The sequence below is a fragment of the Oncorhynchus mykiss genome, chromosome 15 (genome assembly GCF_057628025.1).
Source record: "Oncorhynchus mykiss isolate SJ-2025 chromosome 15, ASM5762802v1, whole genome shotgun sequence".
Lineage (NCBI taxonomy): Eukaryota > Metazoa > Chordata > Actinopteri > Salmoniformes > Salmonidae > Oncorhynchus > Oncorhynchus mykiss.
The window spans coordinates 43,120,783-43,140,120 of NC_143036.1; the positions used below are offsets into that span (position 1 = coordinate 43,120,783).

Sequence of the window (19,338 nt, forward strand, 5' to 3'; positions counted from 1 at the left end):
TTCCTCTGTCCAGTGTTCTTTTTCCCATCTTAATGTTTTCTTCTTTATTGGCCAGTCTGAGATATGGCTTTTTCTTCTTTTTTCTTTCTTCTTTGCAACTCTGCCTAAAAGGCCAGCATCCTGGAGTCGCCTCTTCACTGTTAACGTTGAGACTGGTGATTTGCAGGTACTATTTAACTTCTTTGGGGTATGGGGCAGTATGGGTAGCTTGGATGAAAAACGTGCCCAGATTAAGCTGCCTGCTACTCAGCCGTAAAAGCTAGAATATGCATATAATTAGTACATTTGGATTGAAAACACTCAGAAGTTTCTAAAACTGTTTGAATGGTGTATGTGAGTATAACAGAACTCATATGGCAGGCAAAAACCTGAGACAAAATCCAACCAGGAAGTGGGAAATCTGAAGTTTGTAGTTTTTCAACTTAGCCCCCATTGACGATACAGGGTGATATTAGTTATGTTTCACTTCCCAAGGCTTCCACTAGATGTCAACAGTATTTAGAACCTGTTTTGAGGATTCTACTCTAAAGGAGGGGCTCATTAGGGCTCTTTGAGTGAGTGGTCTGGCAGAGTGCCACAGCCTCGGTCTGGTGCGCTCATGTGAAAGGTATCCACTTCATTTGTACAGACAAAGGAATTGTCCGGTTGGAACATTAATTAAGTTTTATGTTAAAAACATCCTAAAGATTGATTCCATACTTAGGTTGGCATGTTTCTACGGGCTGTAACGGAACTTTTTGAACTTTTCGTCCGACGTTCTGTGCGACCTGAACGCGCTTTTGGATTTGTTTACCAAACGCCCTAACAAAAGAAGATATTTGGACATAACTGATGGACATTATCGAACAAATCAACAAGAATAGACTGACAAGTTTCAGAAGAAAGTCCTTTGTTTCTGGTCATTTTGAGCCCGTAATCGAACCCACAAATGCTGATGCTCCAGACACTCAACTATCTGTTTAATTGCTTCTTTAATCAGAAAAACAGTTTTCAGCTAAAGGGTTTTCTAATGATCAATTAGCCTTTTAAAATTATAAACTTGGATTAGCAAACACAACGTGCCATTGGAACACAGGAGTGATGGTTGCTGATCATGGGCCTATGTACGCCTATGTAGATATTCCATAAAAAAAATCTGCAGTTTTCAGCTACAATAGTCATTTAAAACATTAATATCTACACTGTATTTCTGATCAATTTGATGTTATTTCAATACAAAAAAAAAATTAAGAAGCTTTTCTTTCAAAAACAAGGACATTTCTAAGTGACCCCAAACTTTCGAGCGGTAGTGTATGTAAATGTGATATTTGAATTTTTTATGATTTAAAACCTGTTTTTGTTTTGTCATTATGAGGTATTATTGTGTATTGTATATTGTATTATACAGGGTGCATTTGGAAAAGAGACCTAGGTCTCAATACGTCTTCTCTGTCAAAATAAAGGTTAAATAAAACCATTTAAAAATCATTGTTGTTCTACTATATGTATGTTTGACCACAGTTCCAAAAAACACTTGTATACAATGGAGTAAAAATGTAATACAGGATGTGCAGTGTGTGCAGGCTTTTGTTCCAGCCCATCTCTAACTCCTGTGATTCACCTAATGGCTGTCTTCAAATTATCATGATTACCTGAAATAGGTGTGTTGTTAGTGCTGGGCTGGAACAAAACTCTGCACACTATGTTGCCCACCTAGGATCTTACCAGGGTACAACAGAGCTAGGGTTCTTGGGTAGCGAAGTCATTCTCACCTTTAGGCCCAGTGTTGCCAGGAGGGCCCCGGACAGACAGACCTCTATCCCCCTTGGCGCCGAAATTGCCAGGGAAGCCAGGATAGCCATTTATACCAGGATTCCCTGAAAACATATAGGCAATTATAAAATAGTTCACTGGGTTAGAAACTGGTGCTGGCAACCCCATGGATGAATTTTGGATTCCCACATGGGCCACATGTTGATAGTTAACGCTTGTGTAGTCTTAGCATTCTGTATACTCCCCTTGTCCTTCACTAAACCCCTAAAATAAAGCAGCTTAATTGAATGTTTAACGCCAAATCTATTTTGCATGTAGAAACAACCTGTCATTCATCACAAACTTTCTGAATATCTGGGTTTTCCCTCTTCACAATGCAGAAAGACTACATTTAATCAGTGGACACCACTCGTTATTACAACACACCTGTCATAATTGTTTTCTTTCCTAAAGTAGAGGTTTATTATTATTATTCTTATTATTGCTAAAGATAATGCATAGATGTAAACGTACATTTTTTAACAAGAGATATGCAGAAAGTAGTTTTGAATGCATTTTATTGAAGGGAAACAATAACAGTCTTGACCTTTTTTTGGCAACATAGTGATATATTATTATATACTGTACAATGAGGAATTCAACTACAAAATACTAGTCTTCTCCAATTTTTTTAACCAATGCCCCCACCCACAAGGTGTATAAACAACAACAATAAATAAGAATAAAATAAGATAATAGAACGTGAAGAACATAAATCAACCAACTCTAATTAACAAATGTAGGACAGTATGCAAGTGTGGTTGCATGGACTTTGCAGATGTATTTCTCACATGTGCAGCACATAGTATTTGTTTTACAGTCCTTCTTTGGGGGGCAGAATTGGCATCTCCTCCTCTTGCCTGCCTCAGCTGCAGACCCCGGTGGACAAGAACAAGAGTCAGCCCCATGAACAACTTTCACAAGTGCTGCAAAGGCTGCTGTGTGGGGGAGGCCCTCCCTTCTTTGAATGTGTGGGGTTACATGTGCCTTTCCCAGCTGCTCAAGGAACAGCCTCATCTTGTTCCGCTTAACATGGAATCCAGGTAGGGTTGATCTTGTTCTATATCCCGAAGGCATTGTATGAGGACACATCAATGATTTTATGGAAGATGACCAGGGGCCAGCAGGCAGTCATCCTCCTGCAGCTGTATGTTCCAATCACATTGTCCAGGTTGTCCACACCTCCTTTGTTGTGGTTGTAGTCCAAGATGATGGCTGGCTTCCTGTCCTCACGATCACTGATCTCAGCCGTTTTGTGCAGTGTGCTCAGGAGGACCACATTCTTGCTCCTCTTTGGGATGTAAGAAACTAGAGTGGTGGTGGGAGTGAAGGCAAACTTTGATGAGAATGCCTCTCTCCCCCTTGTTGTGAGGAGTGCAGGGGGGAGCTCAGGCTTGTTCTTTCTAACCATTGTGATCTTCCTCTTCAGGAGCTGCTGGCTGAGTTCAATCAGTAGCACACAATCAAAATTTTGCATTGTGTGTGTGTCTCTCTTTGTGGTTTTTGTGGTGTGTAAATGATTTTTTATAACTGCCGGGTCAAAAATGATATAAAAAAATACCTAAGACAATCTTTGTACCCTGGTGGTGTTCAGCTTTCATGGAAATATGAACAAAGCCAATGTTTCACTTTTTCTAACGTTGGGGTCACTCTAGGAAAAGTAATCAAATTTCAAGTTGAAAAAACCTAATTTAGGGTTTATTCTCTGCTGTTAAACATAGTTGCGTGTCATTTTTGACTCTTAAGACAACACAAGGGTTAAGTAATTTGCTGTGGATAAAAATGTATGCAAAAAAAAAAACAATAACACCATGACCAGCCGATGATCCTATCAATTCTCTGCTAATGCCGTGATACTATTGCTGGGCTGTTAGTGTATGTATGATATTGTCTTTATGTCAAGAATCTCCCCCAGAGCTCATGGCTAAAGCCCTCACCTGAAGGTCCTGGGTTGCCTTGTTGACCCTTCTCTCCCTTCAGTCCTGGGTCTCCTGTGGTTGTTACCGTCTCACCCGCTGAGCCTTTCTCTCCTGCAGGAGGAGATGAGTGTGAGACAAGAGTGTGACACATTTACACATTCTGTAAAACAGATCAAGTGAGACACGAATTAGACAAGAGTGAGACACACTCACACATTCTGTGACATAGGTCAAATTGCTGGGATGCCAGGTCTCTCTTAAAAAAATAATGATCTTACTGTACCTGGATCTCCAGGTCTCCCTCGCAGGCCTTGCACCCCCAGGTTGCCCTTCTGTCCAGGGCCCCCTGGGGGCCCCACACCTGGGGGGCCCTGAGTCCCCATCTGGCCTGTCCGTCCACGTATACCCTGAGAGCCGGCATCGCCCCGATCACCCTTGGGCCCCGGAGGTCCCTACAGCAAACAGACACCAAACAGTTAAGTCTGGGTACATCATGGATAGGGCCCCAAGTTTTTCCAAACCACATGGCCTGGCCATGAGAAAACACAGGCACTAGTTACAGGCTATAACAACAGTCAGATCAGATATTACTGTTACAATAACCATTCTTCAGTCATTGGCATTGATTGTACAGTCTGTAATGGTGGAGGTGGAGTGGGTCACACTCACAGGGTTGCCCTTTAGCCCTGGCTGGCCTTTCAGTCCTGGGTATCCAGGGACCCCGTCAGTCCCATCGCTCCCAGGAACTCCTGGAGCCCCAGGTGAGCCAACAGGCCCCCTGTCTCCTGGGGACATGGGACTTTTGTCCCCCTTGGGTCCTGTAGAACCTGGCACACCTGGTAAACCATAGGGACCCTACAGATACAAAGACAAAGGACAAAATCATTAGAATAAAATCTCCCACATACAATGTAAACACGCCTATATAAAGAATTTGTATCTGAATCTGGGGTTGATTCCATAATGTCTGTCAGTCCAGGTCAAGTCACCTGTGGACCTGGTGGACCTCCAAGACCTTTGACTCCTCTAGATCCCTTGGATCCAGGATCACCATCTCGACCTGGTGAAACACAAATGCTGTAAATACAGGGGCAGCTATAGAGTATTCTACACATACTAACCTATAGTAGAGAAGCAAACCTGTAAAAAGTGCTTGAGCTGTCATCCATGCTAGGTAAAAAAATTATGGGGTGATACACAAAGTTAGGCCGGATGTCATGTGCATTTTTGATTTTTAATGCCATTTTCAAGTTGTCAACGGTCAAATCTGGTGAAAATGTACATAATGAAATAGTAATAGATTTGGCATTAGGTCAAAGGTCAAACCTGAAATTCACAACAGAAACTGAGTGGATTATCAAACATAAACACTTGAGACTGTGGAAGGGACGCATTAATAGTTACTTTTCATACAGTTATTATGCTTTCAGACATGCAAATATACAGAAAATATGAACATTCAGACATGTTCAGCTACAGTTGTAGTCTGTAGTGCCACTAAGGACCATTCTCAGATGATGATATATGCTCTCAGAAAACTGAGAGAGACCCCACCAAACAAGGAAAACTTTACCTCATTAGAATCTGACTTTCTGGGCCAGAGATATTGGAGCTTTAATGCCATTTCTAAGGGGTACATGTACAAGCAGGCAAATAGGATAGTCACATATTCTGACCAAATTTACTTAGCATATCAAACTGACTATTTACTATTACCAACTGACTATTGAATCGTTTATACATACCATAGACTATTGAATAAACATAGTTTTGGCATAATTATTATGCTTTAAGCCATGCATATACACAAGAAAAGCACGTTCCATCATTTTTGGTCAAACTTGGGCTTTAGCAAACTAAAATACGTTTCTCAAACAGTTTAAATCCACTCTAGCCACCCAGAAAGACACTTCTGAACAATAAGCACTTTAAGATCATGTGCTACATGAGGATAGGACATTCTGAGGCAGAAATATTGGAGAGGTACTATACTGGAACTAAGGCAGAGATATTGGACTAATGCAGTCAAAGTTGACAATGTTGAGGTAATGACAGATTTTGTTCATACTTATATTCACGTCCATATGACTAACATCTGAATGTATACTTAAATATGCAGTACATACTTGGATTTTGGCAACGTCCATCATGAGAGTTTATTGAATATTTTCTGATGATTCCAGCTTCAAATATGTTCAATTATAGCTGTGGTATAAGCGGGAAAATCAACTTGGGACTGTATGCGTTCACTGGAAAACAATGAAACTCTGGAGGGTTATTGCCACTCGGCTAGCTTGTCGTGGCACACACCTTCCACATTTTGCATTATATTCCATAGAACGCATAGCCCCTCGTTGATTATCCCTCACTTGTGATACACAAATAAATACACATCATTTCTCAAGCATTTGATGACATGTGCTGTGTGGTACTATTCTATGGGAATATTAGCCACCCTCTCAAGTTTGTCAGGATAAAAACACTTCATCCAAGACAAATGTGTTATGCAGGGCCAGCCATTAGCATTTTAATGTGTGTACATGTAATAGAAACCATAAACATTTGGATACGGTGATACATGTTTATAATTTTCATTGAATATATCAGTGTTTTTTTAAAATCTCATGTTTATATTTTATTGTGTGCTTGCTAGTAATTCTACCCCATAAAAGATAAGAACGAGAAAAGTATTCGACTTTGTAGCAAATTTCCAAAATAATTGAGTACAGTATTGACACTGTAACTATGGAATATAGTCTGTACTATTGCTCACATACACAAAAAGCTTGATTACAGTAATTTCAAATATGATTGCAATGGGAGATATTATCCATCCCGTGGCTTTGGTCATATTCACTATCATACCTTGATGAATGTTAGAGTGAATCCTCTACCTACCCACACAACCTCCGTCAAACTGATATTCAGATCTTAGCACAGGCATTTGCTTTTGTAAGTATTACAATAATTACAATTTTGTGACATTTTTATATTTGTTGACATTCAGAGAAAAATGGTGAAAGCTCTTAAAACACTTTTTAAATATCTGTCTAATTTGAATATGACATTACAACATTTGTTATATTATATGTTATGGAATACCACAGATTTCTCTTGGATGAAGTGTTTTTATCCTGACAAACTGTAAAGGGTGGCTAAATTCCCCTTGAAAGGCCATTGGAGCACAAATAGCATCCAATGCTTTAGAAAGTCTGTGTATTCGTATGTCATTAAGATCAGCATATATCCAGTAAACTGTCATGATGGAAATTGCCATTTTCCAAGTGTGTATATTTAAGTATACATTCGCCTCAATGTACAATCCTCACAAGGTAAAGTTCTTATTGTTCAGAAGTGTCTTTCAGAGTAGTTAGAGGGGATTGCAATGTCTAAGAAAACACTTCGTTTGTATTGATATACTCATTACATTTGGTCAGAATCTGTGGCTGCTTGTATATTTTACCCCTTAGAAATGGATATACAGTTTCAATATCTTTGGCCCAGAAACTCAAGATTCTTACGAGGTAAAGTTTTCCTGGTTCAATAGGGTCTCCCCCGCAGTTTTCTGAGAATCATCTGAGAATGGTCCTTAGTGGGCTACAGACCACAACAGTAGCTGAACACATTTGAATGTTCATATTTTCTGTATATTTGAATGACTTAAAGCATAATAAATGTATAAAAAGTAACTACTAATGTATCCATTCCATAGTCTAAGTGTTTTTGTTTGATAATGCACTCCATTTTTGTTAAGAATTGCAAGATATTTGACCTAAAACTATTACTATTTCCATTATATCAATTTTCACCAGATTGGAAGCCTTAAATCTAAATTAAACATTGTGTATCACCACAACATTGTTTGAGCTAGCATGGATGACAGCCTTCAACAAGAAAATTGTTTTTTCAAGCAGTTTTTCCAGATTGGCTGATCTCCTACTAAGCCTAATAGGTCGACAACTGGAAATATTGCCTTTTTCCTGAACATGTGACCTAACATGGAAAAACTCAGGGCCATAGTGATATATGACCTGGTCAGACAAAACTTCTGGGCCTAGTCATTGTATGACATGACATGGCATAAAAGAGCTGTTGTTATGTTCATGTATTGGTGTTACCTGTATCTCCAGGCCTACCAGGCTCTCCGGCAGGTCCTGGTGGTCCAGGGTTCACATTAGTCGGCATGCAGAGTCGACAGACATCACCCTTCTCACCTAAGAGAGACATAATGACAGGGAGGAAGTGGTTGTTCAGTGGTTCTTGCCAGTGAAGCAACAAAGTAACTTGAGCTCTCATTGCCCCAGTGACAACTCAATGTACTCAAATCAAATCAAATTGTATTTGTCACATGCGCCGAATACAACAGCTGGAGTTGACCTTACTCTTAAATGCTTACTCAAGCTGGAGGCCCTGGGTATCAAACCCTCCCTGTGCAACTGGGTCCTGGACTTTCTGACGGGCTGCCCCCAGGTGGTGACGGTAGGAAACAACATCTCCACTTCACTGACCCTCAACACTGGGGCCTCACAAGGGTGTGTGCTCAGCCCTCTCCTGTACTCCCTGTTCACCCACGACTCCGTGGCCATGCGCGCCTCCAACTCAATCATTAAGTTTGCAGACGGCACAACAATAGTGGGCTTGATTACCAACAACGACGAGACAGCCTACAGGGAGGAGGTGAGGGCATTCGGAGTGTGGTGTCAGGAAAACAACCTCTCACTCAATGTCAACAAAACAAAGGAGACGATAGTGGACTTCAGGAAACAGCAGAGGGAGCAACCCCCTATCCATTTCGAAGGGTCAGCAGGGAGAAGGTGGAAAGTTTTAAGTTCCTGGGCGTACACATCACAGAGAAACTGAAATGGTCCGCCGACACAGACAGTGTGGTGAAGAATGCGCAACAGCGCCTCTTCAACCACAGGAGGCTGAAGAAATGTGGCTTGTCACCCAAAACCCTGACAAACTTTTACAGATGCACAATCAAGAGTATCCTGTTGGGCTGTATCACAGCCTGGTATGGCAACTGCACCGCCTTGAACCGCAAGGCTCTCCAGAGGGTGGTGCGGTTTGCATAATGCATCACCAGTGGCAAACTACCTGTACCCCATGACACCTACAGCACCCGATGTCACAGAACGGCCAAAAAGATCATCAAGGACTACAACCACCCGAGCCACTGCCTGTTCACACAGCTCTCATCCAGAAGGCGAGGTCAGTACAAGTGCATCAAAGCTGGGACCGAGAGACTGAAAAACAGCTTCGATCTCAAGACCATCAGACTGCTAAACAGCAATCAGTAACTCAGAGAGGCTACTGCACACATTGAGACCTGATCTCTGGACACTTTAATAAATGGATCACACTAGCCACTTTAAACATTGCCACTGTAAATAATACCACTTCAATAATGTTTACATATCTTACATTACTCATATCATATGTATATATTGTATTTTATACCATCTACTGCACCTTGCCTATGCAGCTCGGCCATCGCTCATCCATATATGTATATGTACATATTCTCATTCACCCCTTCAGATTTCTGTGTATTAGGTAGTTGCTGGAGAAATGTTAGATTACTTGTTAGATTTGTGTGTATTATGTAGTTGTTGGGAATTGTTAGATTGTTAGATATTACTGTACTGTTGTAAGTAGAAGCACAAGCATTTCGCTACACTCACATTAACATCTGCTAACCTTGTGTATGTGACCAATACAATTTGATTAGATTTTTTTACAAGACCTTAACCAACAATGCAGTTTTAAGAAAATAGAGTTAAGAATATATATACTAAATAAAATCATGTTTTTTTGTTTTAAAGAAACAAAATAAAATAACAATAATGAGGCTATAGACAGGGGGTACCGGTAGCTTCCGAGTCAATGTGTGGGGATATAGGTAAGTCGAGGTAATTTGTACATGTAGGTAGGGGTAAAGTGCTTATGCATAGATAATAAAAAGCGAATAGCCACAGCGTAAAAACAAAGCGGGGGGTCAATGCAAATGGTCTGGGTGGCCATTTGATTATTTGTTCAGCAGTCTTACGGCTTGGGGGTAGAAACTGTAAAGGAGCCTTTTGGACCTAGACTTGGTCCTTGGCGGTAGCAGAGAGAACAGTCTACTGGAGTTTTTGACAATTTTTTGGCCCTTCCTCTGACACCGCCTAGTATATAGGTTCTGGATGGATGGAAGCTTGGCCCCAGTGATGTACTGTGCCATACGCACTACCCTCTGTAGCGCCTTATGGTCGGATGCCGAGGAATTGCCTTACCAGGCGGTGATGCAACAGGTCAGGATGCTCTCGATGGTGCAGCTGTAGAACCTTTTGACAATCTGAGGGGGAAAAAGGCGTTGTCGTGCCCTCTCCAATACTTTCTTGGTGAGATTGGACCTTGATAGTTTGTTGGTGATGTGGACACCAAGGAACTTAAAACGCTCCACTACAGCTCCGTCGATGTGAATGGAGTCGTGTTTGGCTCTCCTTTTTCTGTAGTCCATGATCATCTCCTTTGTCTTGCCCACGTTGAGGGAAAGTTTGTTGTCCTGGCACCACACTTCCAGGTCTCTGACCTCCTCCCTATAGGCTGTCTCATCGTTGTCGGTGATCAGGCCTACCACTGTTGTGCCAACAGCAAACTTAATGATGGTGTTGGAGTCGTGCTTGGCCATGCAGTCGTGGGTGAACAGGGATTACAGGAGGTGACTAAGCACGCGTCCCCGAGGGGCCCCTTAGTTGAAGATCAGCATGGCATATATGTGTTGTTGCCTACCCTTACCACCTTGGGGCAGCCTGTCAGGAAGTCCAGGATGTTGAACTCTGAGCTGTAGTCAATAAACAGCATTCTCACATAGGTGTTTCCAGCCTTTCAAGGCACTTCATGGCTACCGACCTGAGTGCTACAGGCGGTAGTAATTTAGGCAGGTTACCTTAGCTTTCTGGTCTGCTTGAAACATGTAGGTATTAAAGACTCGGTCAGGGAGAGGTTGAAAATGTCAGTAAAGACACTTGCCAGTTGGTCCGCGCATGCTCTGAGTACACATCCTGGTAATCCGTCTGGCCCCGCGGCCCTGTGAATGATGACCTGTTAAAAGGTCTTACTCGTATTGGCTACAGAGAACGTGATCACACAGTCGTCCGGAACAGCTAGGGCTCTCATGCATGCTTCAGTGTTGCATGCCTCAAAGCGAGCATAAAAGGCATTTAGCTCGTATCTGGTAAGCTGGCCTCAGAGGGCAGCACGCGGGTGGTTTTCGATTTGTAGTCCATAATGGTTCGCATTCAGTCCTGTATTGACGATTTGCCTGTTTGATGGATCGTCTGAGGGCATAACTGGATTTCTTATTAGTGTCCTGCTCCTTGAAAGCGGCAGCTCTAGCCTTTAGCTCAGTGCGGATGTTGCCTTCTGGTTGGGATATGTACGTACGGTCACTGTGGGGATGTCGTTGATGCACTTATTGATGAAGCCGGGGACTGAGGTGGTATACTCCACAATGCCAATGGATGAATCCTGGAACATATTTCAGTCTCTGCTAGCAAAACAGTCCTGTAGCGTAGCATCCGGGTCATCTAACCAATCCCGTATTGAGCCAGGCACCGGTAATTCCTGCTTTAGTTTTTGCTTGTAAGCAGGAACCAGGAGGATATAATCATGGTCAGATTTGGCAAATGGAGGGAGTCGAAGGGCTTTGTACATGTCTCTGTGTGTGGAGTAAAGGTGGTCTAGAGTTTTCTTTCCTGTGATTGCACATGTGACATGCTGGTAGGAATGAGGATAAACCCATTTAAGTTTGCCTACATTAAAGTCCACGGCCACTAGAACCACCGCTTCTGGATAAGCATTTTCTTGTTTGCTTATGGCCTTATAGTACGGTCTTAGAGTGTGGTCTTGTGGTGGTAAATAGATGGCCGCAAAAAATGTAGACACACAGCACCACCCCTCATCTTACCACACATAGCTGTTCTGTCCTGCCGATGCACGGAAAAGCCAGGCAACTGTAAATTATCAGTGTCGTTGTTCAGCCACGACTCGGTGAAACATAAGATATTACAGCTTTTCATGTCCGTTGGTAGGAGAGTCTCGAACGGAGCTCATCCAGTTTATTCTCCAGTGATTGAACATTGGCCAATAGAAAGAATGGTAGAGGCGGGTTACCCACTTGTGACAAATTCTCAAAAGGCACTCTGATCTAACCCCCCTTTACTTCCTTCTTCAATCAAGTCAAAATGACATTTTATTCATAAAGCCCTAAAGAGCAAAATGTCAAAACAAACAAACACATCACTTTACAGTAAACAAGCCTATAAAACATACCTTCCATGAAGCTATGCAAAAAATTAACTGTTACACTTTTCCCAACCCTTAACTTTTACTGGACATGACAGTTGCAAACTGCACAATACATTCCATATCCTTATTCCTGCAATGCCCTTTACAGAATAACGTATTTGTCACAGAAAATACCTGTTTCTCCGAACCCGCCTCTATCTCCTGGTTGTCCTGAGATTCCTTTGATGCCTTTAGGACCAGGTGGTCCAGGGTTGCCTCTCAACAGATCTGTGCAAAGATCAAACCCACCGGGCAAAAACACGTTGAATGAATATTGTAGCAACATCATACTGCAATGAACTTAACGTTAAACGCCAATGGAATTTTCGTTGAATTTGCAGAAAGTAAGTTGTTGTTCTGAGTTTAATACTTCACCATTGTCAACCAAATAAAATATCAATGTACATTCAAGGTAATGCCTCTTTGAATTGATTAATCCTGTCATTGACAAATGTTCAATCCACTCTCATATCTAAAACTACAAATATGGAGAAAGTAATAAAGTCACCCTCTCTGAGATGGGAGCCTGTAGTCACAGGCTAACTAGCTAACTCTAACCCTGCTAACCTTTGTTAGATAGAGGCTAAACAGGGACTTGAAATACATTACAGTAGAATAAGATTGTGGTCACAAGTTACTAAACCTAGATCCAGCCTTACCCTTTGCATTACTGCGAATGTGGGATTATAGAGTATAGCAGTATAATATTAAAAGATAGCTAACTGCACCTTCAGATAGTTTCTGAGTTAATGCTGTAGTAATTGTGGTAGCTTTGTAATAACCATTATGTCTGACTTTTGAGGATGACCTAAAGTGGCCAGTTGAGGATGACAAAGTGGCCAGGTGAGTTGAGCAGGTACCTGGAATTCCAGGGGGACCACGGTCGCCTATGGGGCCATCTTTTCCAGGGGGGCCAGTGGGTCCAGGGGGGCCAATTATGTTAGGGGCAGGCTCCCCCCTCTCCCCTTTATCCCCAGCTAAACCAGGGGGACCAGGATTCCCAGGGGACCCAGGGAAAGACAACCCTGAAAACACAATACAATGATCAGCTTGGTGTGTGTGTGTGTGTGTTCGCACGTGTACAAGGGACTACGTCACCGTGAAGGGCAATGCGTTACAATGTGTGACGATGCGTGTGTGTGTTTGTCACTGTTCATGACAAATTTATGGCAAAGGGCAACCACTGTTGGCCACTGTTTTATCCCGGTGGTCTCTAGTTAAACTTTTAATGTGCGCTGATCTTAATAGCTTCCAAAATGTCCTGCTCCCTAAAAGCAGAGCTACAGTGCCTTGCGAAAGTATTCGGCCCCCTTGAACTTTGCGACCTTTTGCCACATTTCAGGCTTCAAACATAAAGATATAAAACTGTATTTTTTTGTGAAGAATCAACAACAAGTGGGACACAATCATGAAGTGAAACGACATTTATTGGATATTTCAAACTTTTTTAACAAATCAAAAACTGAAAAATTGGGCGTGCAAAATTATTCAGCCCCCTTAAGTTAATACTTTGTAGCGCCACCTTTTGCTGCGATTACAGCTGTAAGTCGCTTGGGGTATGTCTCTATCAGTTTTGCACATCGAGAGACTGACATTTTTTCCCATTCCTCCTTGCAAAACAGCTCAAACTCAGTGAGGTTGGATGGAGAGCATTTGTGAACAGCAGTTTTCAGTTCTTTCCACAGATTCTCGATTGGATTCATGTCTGGACTTTGACTTGGCCATTCTAACACCTGGATATGTTTATTTTTGAACCATTCCATTGTAGATTTTGCTTTATGTTTTGGATCATTGTCTTGTTAGAAGACAAATCTCCGTCCCAGTCTCAGGTCTTATGCAGACTCCATCAGGTTTTCTTCCAGAATGGTCCTGTATTTGGCTCCATCCATCTTTCCATCAATTTTAACCATCTTCCCTGTCCCTGCTGAAGAAAAGCAGGCCCAAACCATGATGCTGCCACCACCATGTTTGACAGTGGGGATGGTGTGTTCAGCTGTGTTGCTTTTACGCCAAACATAACGTTTTGCATTGTTGCCAAAAAGTTCAATTTTGGTTTCATCTGACCAGAGCACCTTCTTCCACATGTTTGGTGTGTCTCCCAGGTGGCTTGTGGCAAACTTTAAACGACACTTTTTATGGATATCTTTAAGAAATGGCTTTCTTCTTGCCATTCTTCCATAAAGGCCAGATTTGTGCAATATACGACTGATTGTTGTCCTATGGACAGAGTCTCCCACCTCAGCTGTAGATCTCTGCAGTTCATCCAGAGTGATCATGGGCCTCTTGGCTGCATCTCTGATCAGTCTTCTCCTTGTATGAGCTGAAAGTTTAGAGGGACGGCCAGGTCTTGGTAGATTTGCAGTGGTCTGATACTCCTTCCATTTCAATATTATCGCTTGCACAGTGCTCCTTGGGATGTTTAAAGCTTGGGAAATCTTTTTGTATCCAAATCCGGCTTCACAACAGTATCTCGGACCTGCCTGGTGTGTTCCTTGTTCTTCATGATGCTCTCTGCGCTTTTAACGGACCTCTGAGACTATCACAGTGCAGGTGCATTTATACGGAGACTTGATTACACACAGGTGGATTGTATTTATCATCATTAGTCATTTAGGTCAACATTGGATCATTCAGAGATCCTCACTGAACTTCTGGAGAGAGTTTGCTGCACTGAAAGTAAAGGGGCTGAATAATTTTGCACGCCCAATTTTTCAGTTTTTGATTTGTTAAAAAAGTTTGAAATATCCAATAAATGTCGTTCCACTTCATGATTGTGTCCCACTTGTTGTTGATTCTTCACAAAAAAATACAGTTTTATATCTTTATGTTTGAAGCCTGAAATGTGGCAAAAGGTCGCAAAGTTCAAGGGGGCCGAATACTTTCGCAAGGCACTGTACATGTGAGGTCGGTGATAACTTAGTCCTACTTTCTCCCCCAAATTTTAAAGCTCTCTACAGGGTTTTATCTTCGGTACAAATAAAACCTGGTAATCAAGCAGACTAAGGGGTGATTTAACTATTTGACAATCATTCAGTACAATTGAAATAAAGTAATTTTTCGTTTACGACAGCAATTAAACTGTGGCAATATATTGTACAGGTTATATGAAAGGAAAACTCATGTTGGGGACTCATTACTTTTACATTTCCAATGTATTTATTTTTTGTATTACATTTTTTAGGACGTTTACATTGTAATACTTCTGACAGCCAACTTTCTAACTCCGCCCATAACTTTTGGGTTTGATAACATTCCCAGAAGGCATGAATTATTGAGTCATTGTAAATCTAATACTTAAAACATGAATCTGCCGTTGTGCTGAAGAATTTGTGAATTTGATCTCTTGTATAATAAATTCTATACATTAGTTTATGCTGGATTAAGTTTGAATTTTAACACATTTTGTTAGTGATTTGTTAAAATGTGTTATTTTTAAGTCTAGTTATTTTCCAAGTTATGAAATCCAATAATAATTACAATTTGTCTAATCGATTTGAAGAAGCCTCCTGGAGCCAATGGCAGAAAGCCCTTCTTCCATAAAATAGCTGCACCTGTCATCTCCTGCCTCTCATCTCCTCAACCAATCCCAGGAGTCTGCCTCCATCCCCAAAGACTTGAAATCTGCATATGCTCAACCACTGATCAAAGATGGTGACATCACTGATCCCAACTCCTACTGGCCTATATCCATTCCCTGCCTCTCCAAACTCCTGGAGCAAATAGAAAACACCCAGTGTACCTAATACCTGAGCCATAACAACATTGTCTCTGGGTTCACGTCTAGTTTCTGAGAAGGTCACAGCTACATAACTGCCAAAACCAAGGTTCTCAATTACATATTCTCCTCCCTGTACAAAAACAACTGTGCTGCACTATTCATTGACCTCTCCAAAGCATTTGACACAGTTGACCACTCCATCCTCATCAATAAACTCAGACATCAGCCTCTCTGACAGCTCCCTCTGCTGGTTATCCAAATACTTCACTGACCACTCCCAAACCATCAGAAGTGAAAACATTACATCCAAACCCCTGATAGTGTCCAGTGTCCTTTTTCTGATGCTTCAATCCACCTTTACGCTGACAATATCATAATCTACACTTCTACCCAACCCCCCCCCCCTGCTATGGCCACATCCCAGCTAGCACATTAAGTTCCGTGGACATTCTGGGAATGTATGTTTTTGGTTTCACATTGGTTGTGGGAATGAAGCCATATGTTTCCTTTAAACGTTTTGAGAAATGAACATTTCTCCTGTTCTGGGAACTTCTATTTTTAGGTCGCAGGGAGGTTCTGAGAATGTTTCTTAAATGTATTTTTTATTTTTATTAACACTCTGGAAAAGGAAATTATAGTTTATTTGGAGGTTTTTTAATAACTTCCTTAAAACATTCACTGAATAGGCCTCCCAAGTGGCGCAGCGGTCTAAGGCACCGCTTCGCAGTGCTTGAGGCGTTGCTACAGATCCTGGTTTGATCCAGGGTTGCGTCACTGCCGGCTGCGACCGGGAGACCCATATAGGAAAGTCACAATTGGCCCAGCATCGTCCGGGTTAAGGGAGGATTTGGCTAGCTGGGATATCCTTGTCCCATCACGCTCTAGGGACTCTTGCTGCGTGCCCGGGCGCATGCACGCTGACACGGTCGCCAGTTGTACGGTGTTTCCCCCGACACATTGGTGCGGCTGGCTTCCGGGTTAAGCGAGCAGTGCGGCTTGGCAGGGTCGCGTTTCGGAGGACGCACGGCTCTCTCCCGAGTCTGTACGGGAGTTGCAGCAATGGGACAAGACTGTAACTACCTACTACCAATATCACAAAATTTGCTGCACGGTTTGTTGCTCCATCTTGGTCAGGTTGTTATTGTAAAAGACAACGTGTTCTCTATAGAGCGTCACAATGGACATATCATAATAGCCATAAAATGATAACCATGTAAATCTCTCCCAGACAAGATTACTTTTATCAATATATTCAGCTCTATTTACTCATAGATTAAAACATGCTAATTAGAATCAAATTAGACATCATGCCAGACTACAAATCCCTGCAAGCTCCTACATGTCATCTTTAGCCAACACCTTTGTTAAAGGTATTGTGTCAATTTAAAACTTGCACAAGAAAGTTCACAGAACTGCTGCCAAATTATTAATTACTAAATTTAGTTAACATTAGCTAGTTAATCCAGAGATTCTAACCTTTGCTTCGATTCGGCAGTATCAGATGTTTGTATGAAATATAATCCTATATTCTTTAAAGTATTTTAGATGAATTATCAGCTTTCAATGTTCCTGGTAGGTCGATTTTCGTTGGGGGCCAGAGTAGAGAACCTAAACGCAGATGTCTGGTATCAAACTTGTTTGACAAGGTATCAACCAGAGAGGAAGAGGCGAAGTGAGAGGCTTTACTCGAAGTGAGGAATTTTGTATGGAGGCTGATAGCTTAAATTTGTGTTCATCTAATTGCACTGTCCGATTTAAAGTAGGCTTTATAGCAATAGCATGGCGTGAGATTGTTTGAGTACGGAGCCCCACATCAAAATATTTTTCCACAGGTTTCATAAATTCAAAAATAGAGATTAAAAATTCACTTACTTTTTAAAAATCTTCCTCTGATTTGTAATCCAAAGGCTCCCAGCTATAACATGTAGTGTCGTTTTGTTAGATAAAATCCTTCTTTATATCCCAAAAAGTCAGTTTAGTTGGCGCCATCGATTTGAGTAATCCACTCGTTCAACGGGCCAAGATAGGATTCCGAAAATCTACCCCCTAAACTTTGTTTCAACAAACGTTTCTATCTAATCCTCAGATACTCTAAAACGTAATTAAGCTATAATATTTCATACGGAAAGAAGTATGTTCAACAGGAAAATGATATTAGCAGGTGAGTGTCCTCTTCGTTCTTGCATACACAAATTTCCAAGTCTGTGTCCCTGTATTAAAACTTATATTTCTTACTCGTTTTGGAAAAAAACTGAAACCTTGAACAAAGACGACTGACAGCCAGTGGAAGGCATAGGAATTGCATACTGGGAGCTATATTTAATTTCTTTACACGTTCCATTGGAAGAGCATGGGCTCTCAAAAAAAATATATTCAGGTTGGTTGTTCTTTGGATTTTCTCCAACCTTATCTATTGTGTTATAGTCTCCTACATTATTTTAACATTTCTACAAACCTCAAAGTGTCTTCTTTCCACTGGTACCAATTATATGCATATCCTGGCTTCAGGAACTGAGCAGCAGGCAGTTTACTTTGGGCACGTCAGTCAGGCGGAAATTGAGAAAAAAGGACCCTAGCATTAAGAAGTTTTAATTTGCGACATGAGGCTTATTTGATCGAATAGAAGTTTTATAATGGTTAGGTTGTTATGAATGCACTGATTTAAGTCGACGCATGTGGCATTTTGGCAAATTTGAAATAAATCAACTTTATATTGGAGTTGTGCCTGTTGTCAGAGATAGATATATGATCCGTTTTAACATGGACATTATAAAGTAGTCAATTTAGTGGGGATTTCTATGAGTTAGGAGCAAAAAAAATGTGTTTGACTTTAAAAAGGAGATAGGATGGCCAGCGCCATTGAGGCTATCACAAACGCTATAATGGCAAAGACACAAAGATGAGTCCTGTATCCATCTCTATGGTCTGTTGTTCACATGTGTATCTGATCTCTCATTGGCTAGAATGGTCCCACCTGATCTTGCCTCCTCCCACCTTCTATCTTTGAGGACATGTATTGCCATTGTTAGAGTGGTCACTTGACTAACTTTTCAATATAACAGACAATCTTTGGATCAACTGATCTGCTAGTTTATTCTTGTGGATTTTTGGTTGCAAGCAAGTTTGTCTTAACACAGGTGCATGTAATCTGCCATTAGTAGCGTTTTAAGAAATCCAGCATTAACATACGAGTGTTCTGCCCGTTGGTTGCAATTGGCCAATAGTTCTAAGAGTAACATTGATAAACAGCAAATTAATGGATGGGAAACAAATAAAAGATTTACCTGGTTCCCCCTTCATTCCAGGAAAACCAATCACACCTAGAGTAGAACAGAGACAGTACAGCTACTGACAACTGATCGAACATAACACTGGAATTGACAGTGGAATTAATCGGCTTTCTACTAGAGAGAGAGAGAGAGAGAGAGAGAGAGAGAGACTCAGTGGTCTACAGTGCATTTGTCTAACATAGGGCTGCATCCCAAATTGAACACTATTCCTCATTATTAGTGTACTACTTTTGACCAGAACTCTGGTTAAAAGTAGTGCGCTATATAGAGAATAGGTAGTTAGTTGTCA

General features: G+C 41.4%; 1 protein-coding gene across 1 annotated transcript in view; it reads right to left on the reverse strand.

Moving 5' to 3' along the window:
• col4a3 (collagen, type IV, alpha 3) overlaps positions 1-19,338 on the reverse strand; it is a 129,605-nt gene that overhangs the window by 40,297 nt on the left and 69,970 nt on the right. Inside the window, exons 20-28 of the mRNA XM_021563185.3 lie at positions 19,044-19,079; positions 12,902-13,066; positions 12,177-12,269; positions 7,829-7,924; positions 4,700-4,770; positions 4,380-4,565; positions 3,994-4,162; positions 3,729-3,821; positions 1,752-1,856 (exon numbers count right to left, since the gene is read on the reverse strand). Coding sequence (XP_021418860.1) covers positions 1,752-1,856; positions 3,729-3,821; positions 3,994-4,162; positions 4,380-4,565; positions 4,700-4,770; positions 7,829-7,924; positions 12,177-12,269; positions 12,902-13,066; positions 19,044-19,079 — 1,014 coding nt within the window. The remainder of the gene's footprint in view (positions 1-1,751; positions 1,857-3,728; positions 3,822-3,993; positions 4,163-4,379; positions 4,566-4,699; positions 4,771-7,828; positions 7,925-12,176; positions 12,270-12,901; positions 13,067-19,043; positions 19,080-19,338) is intronic.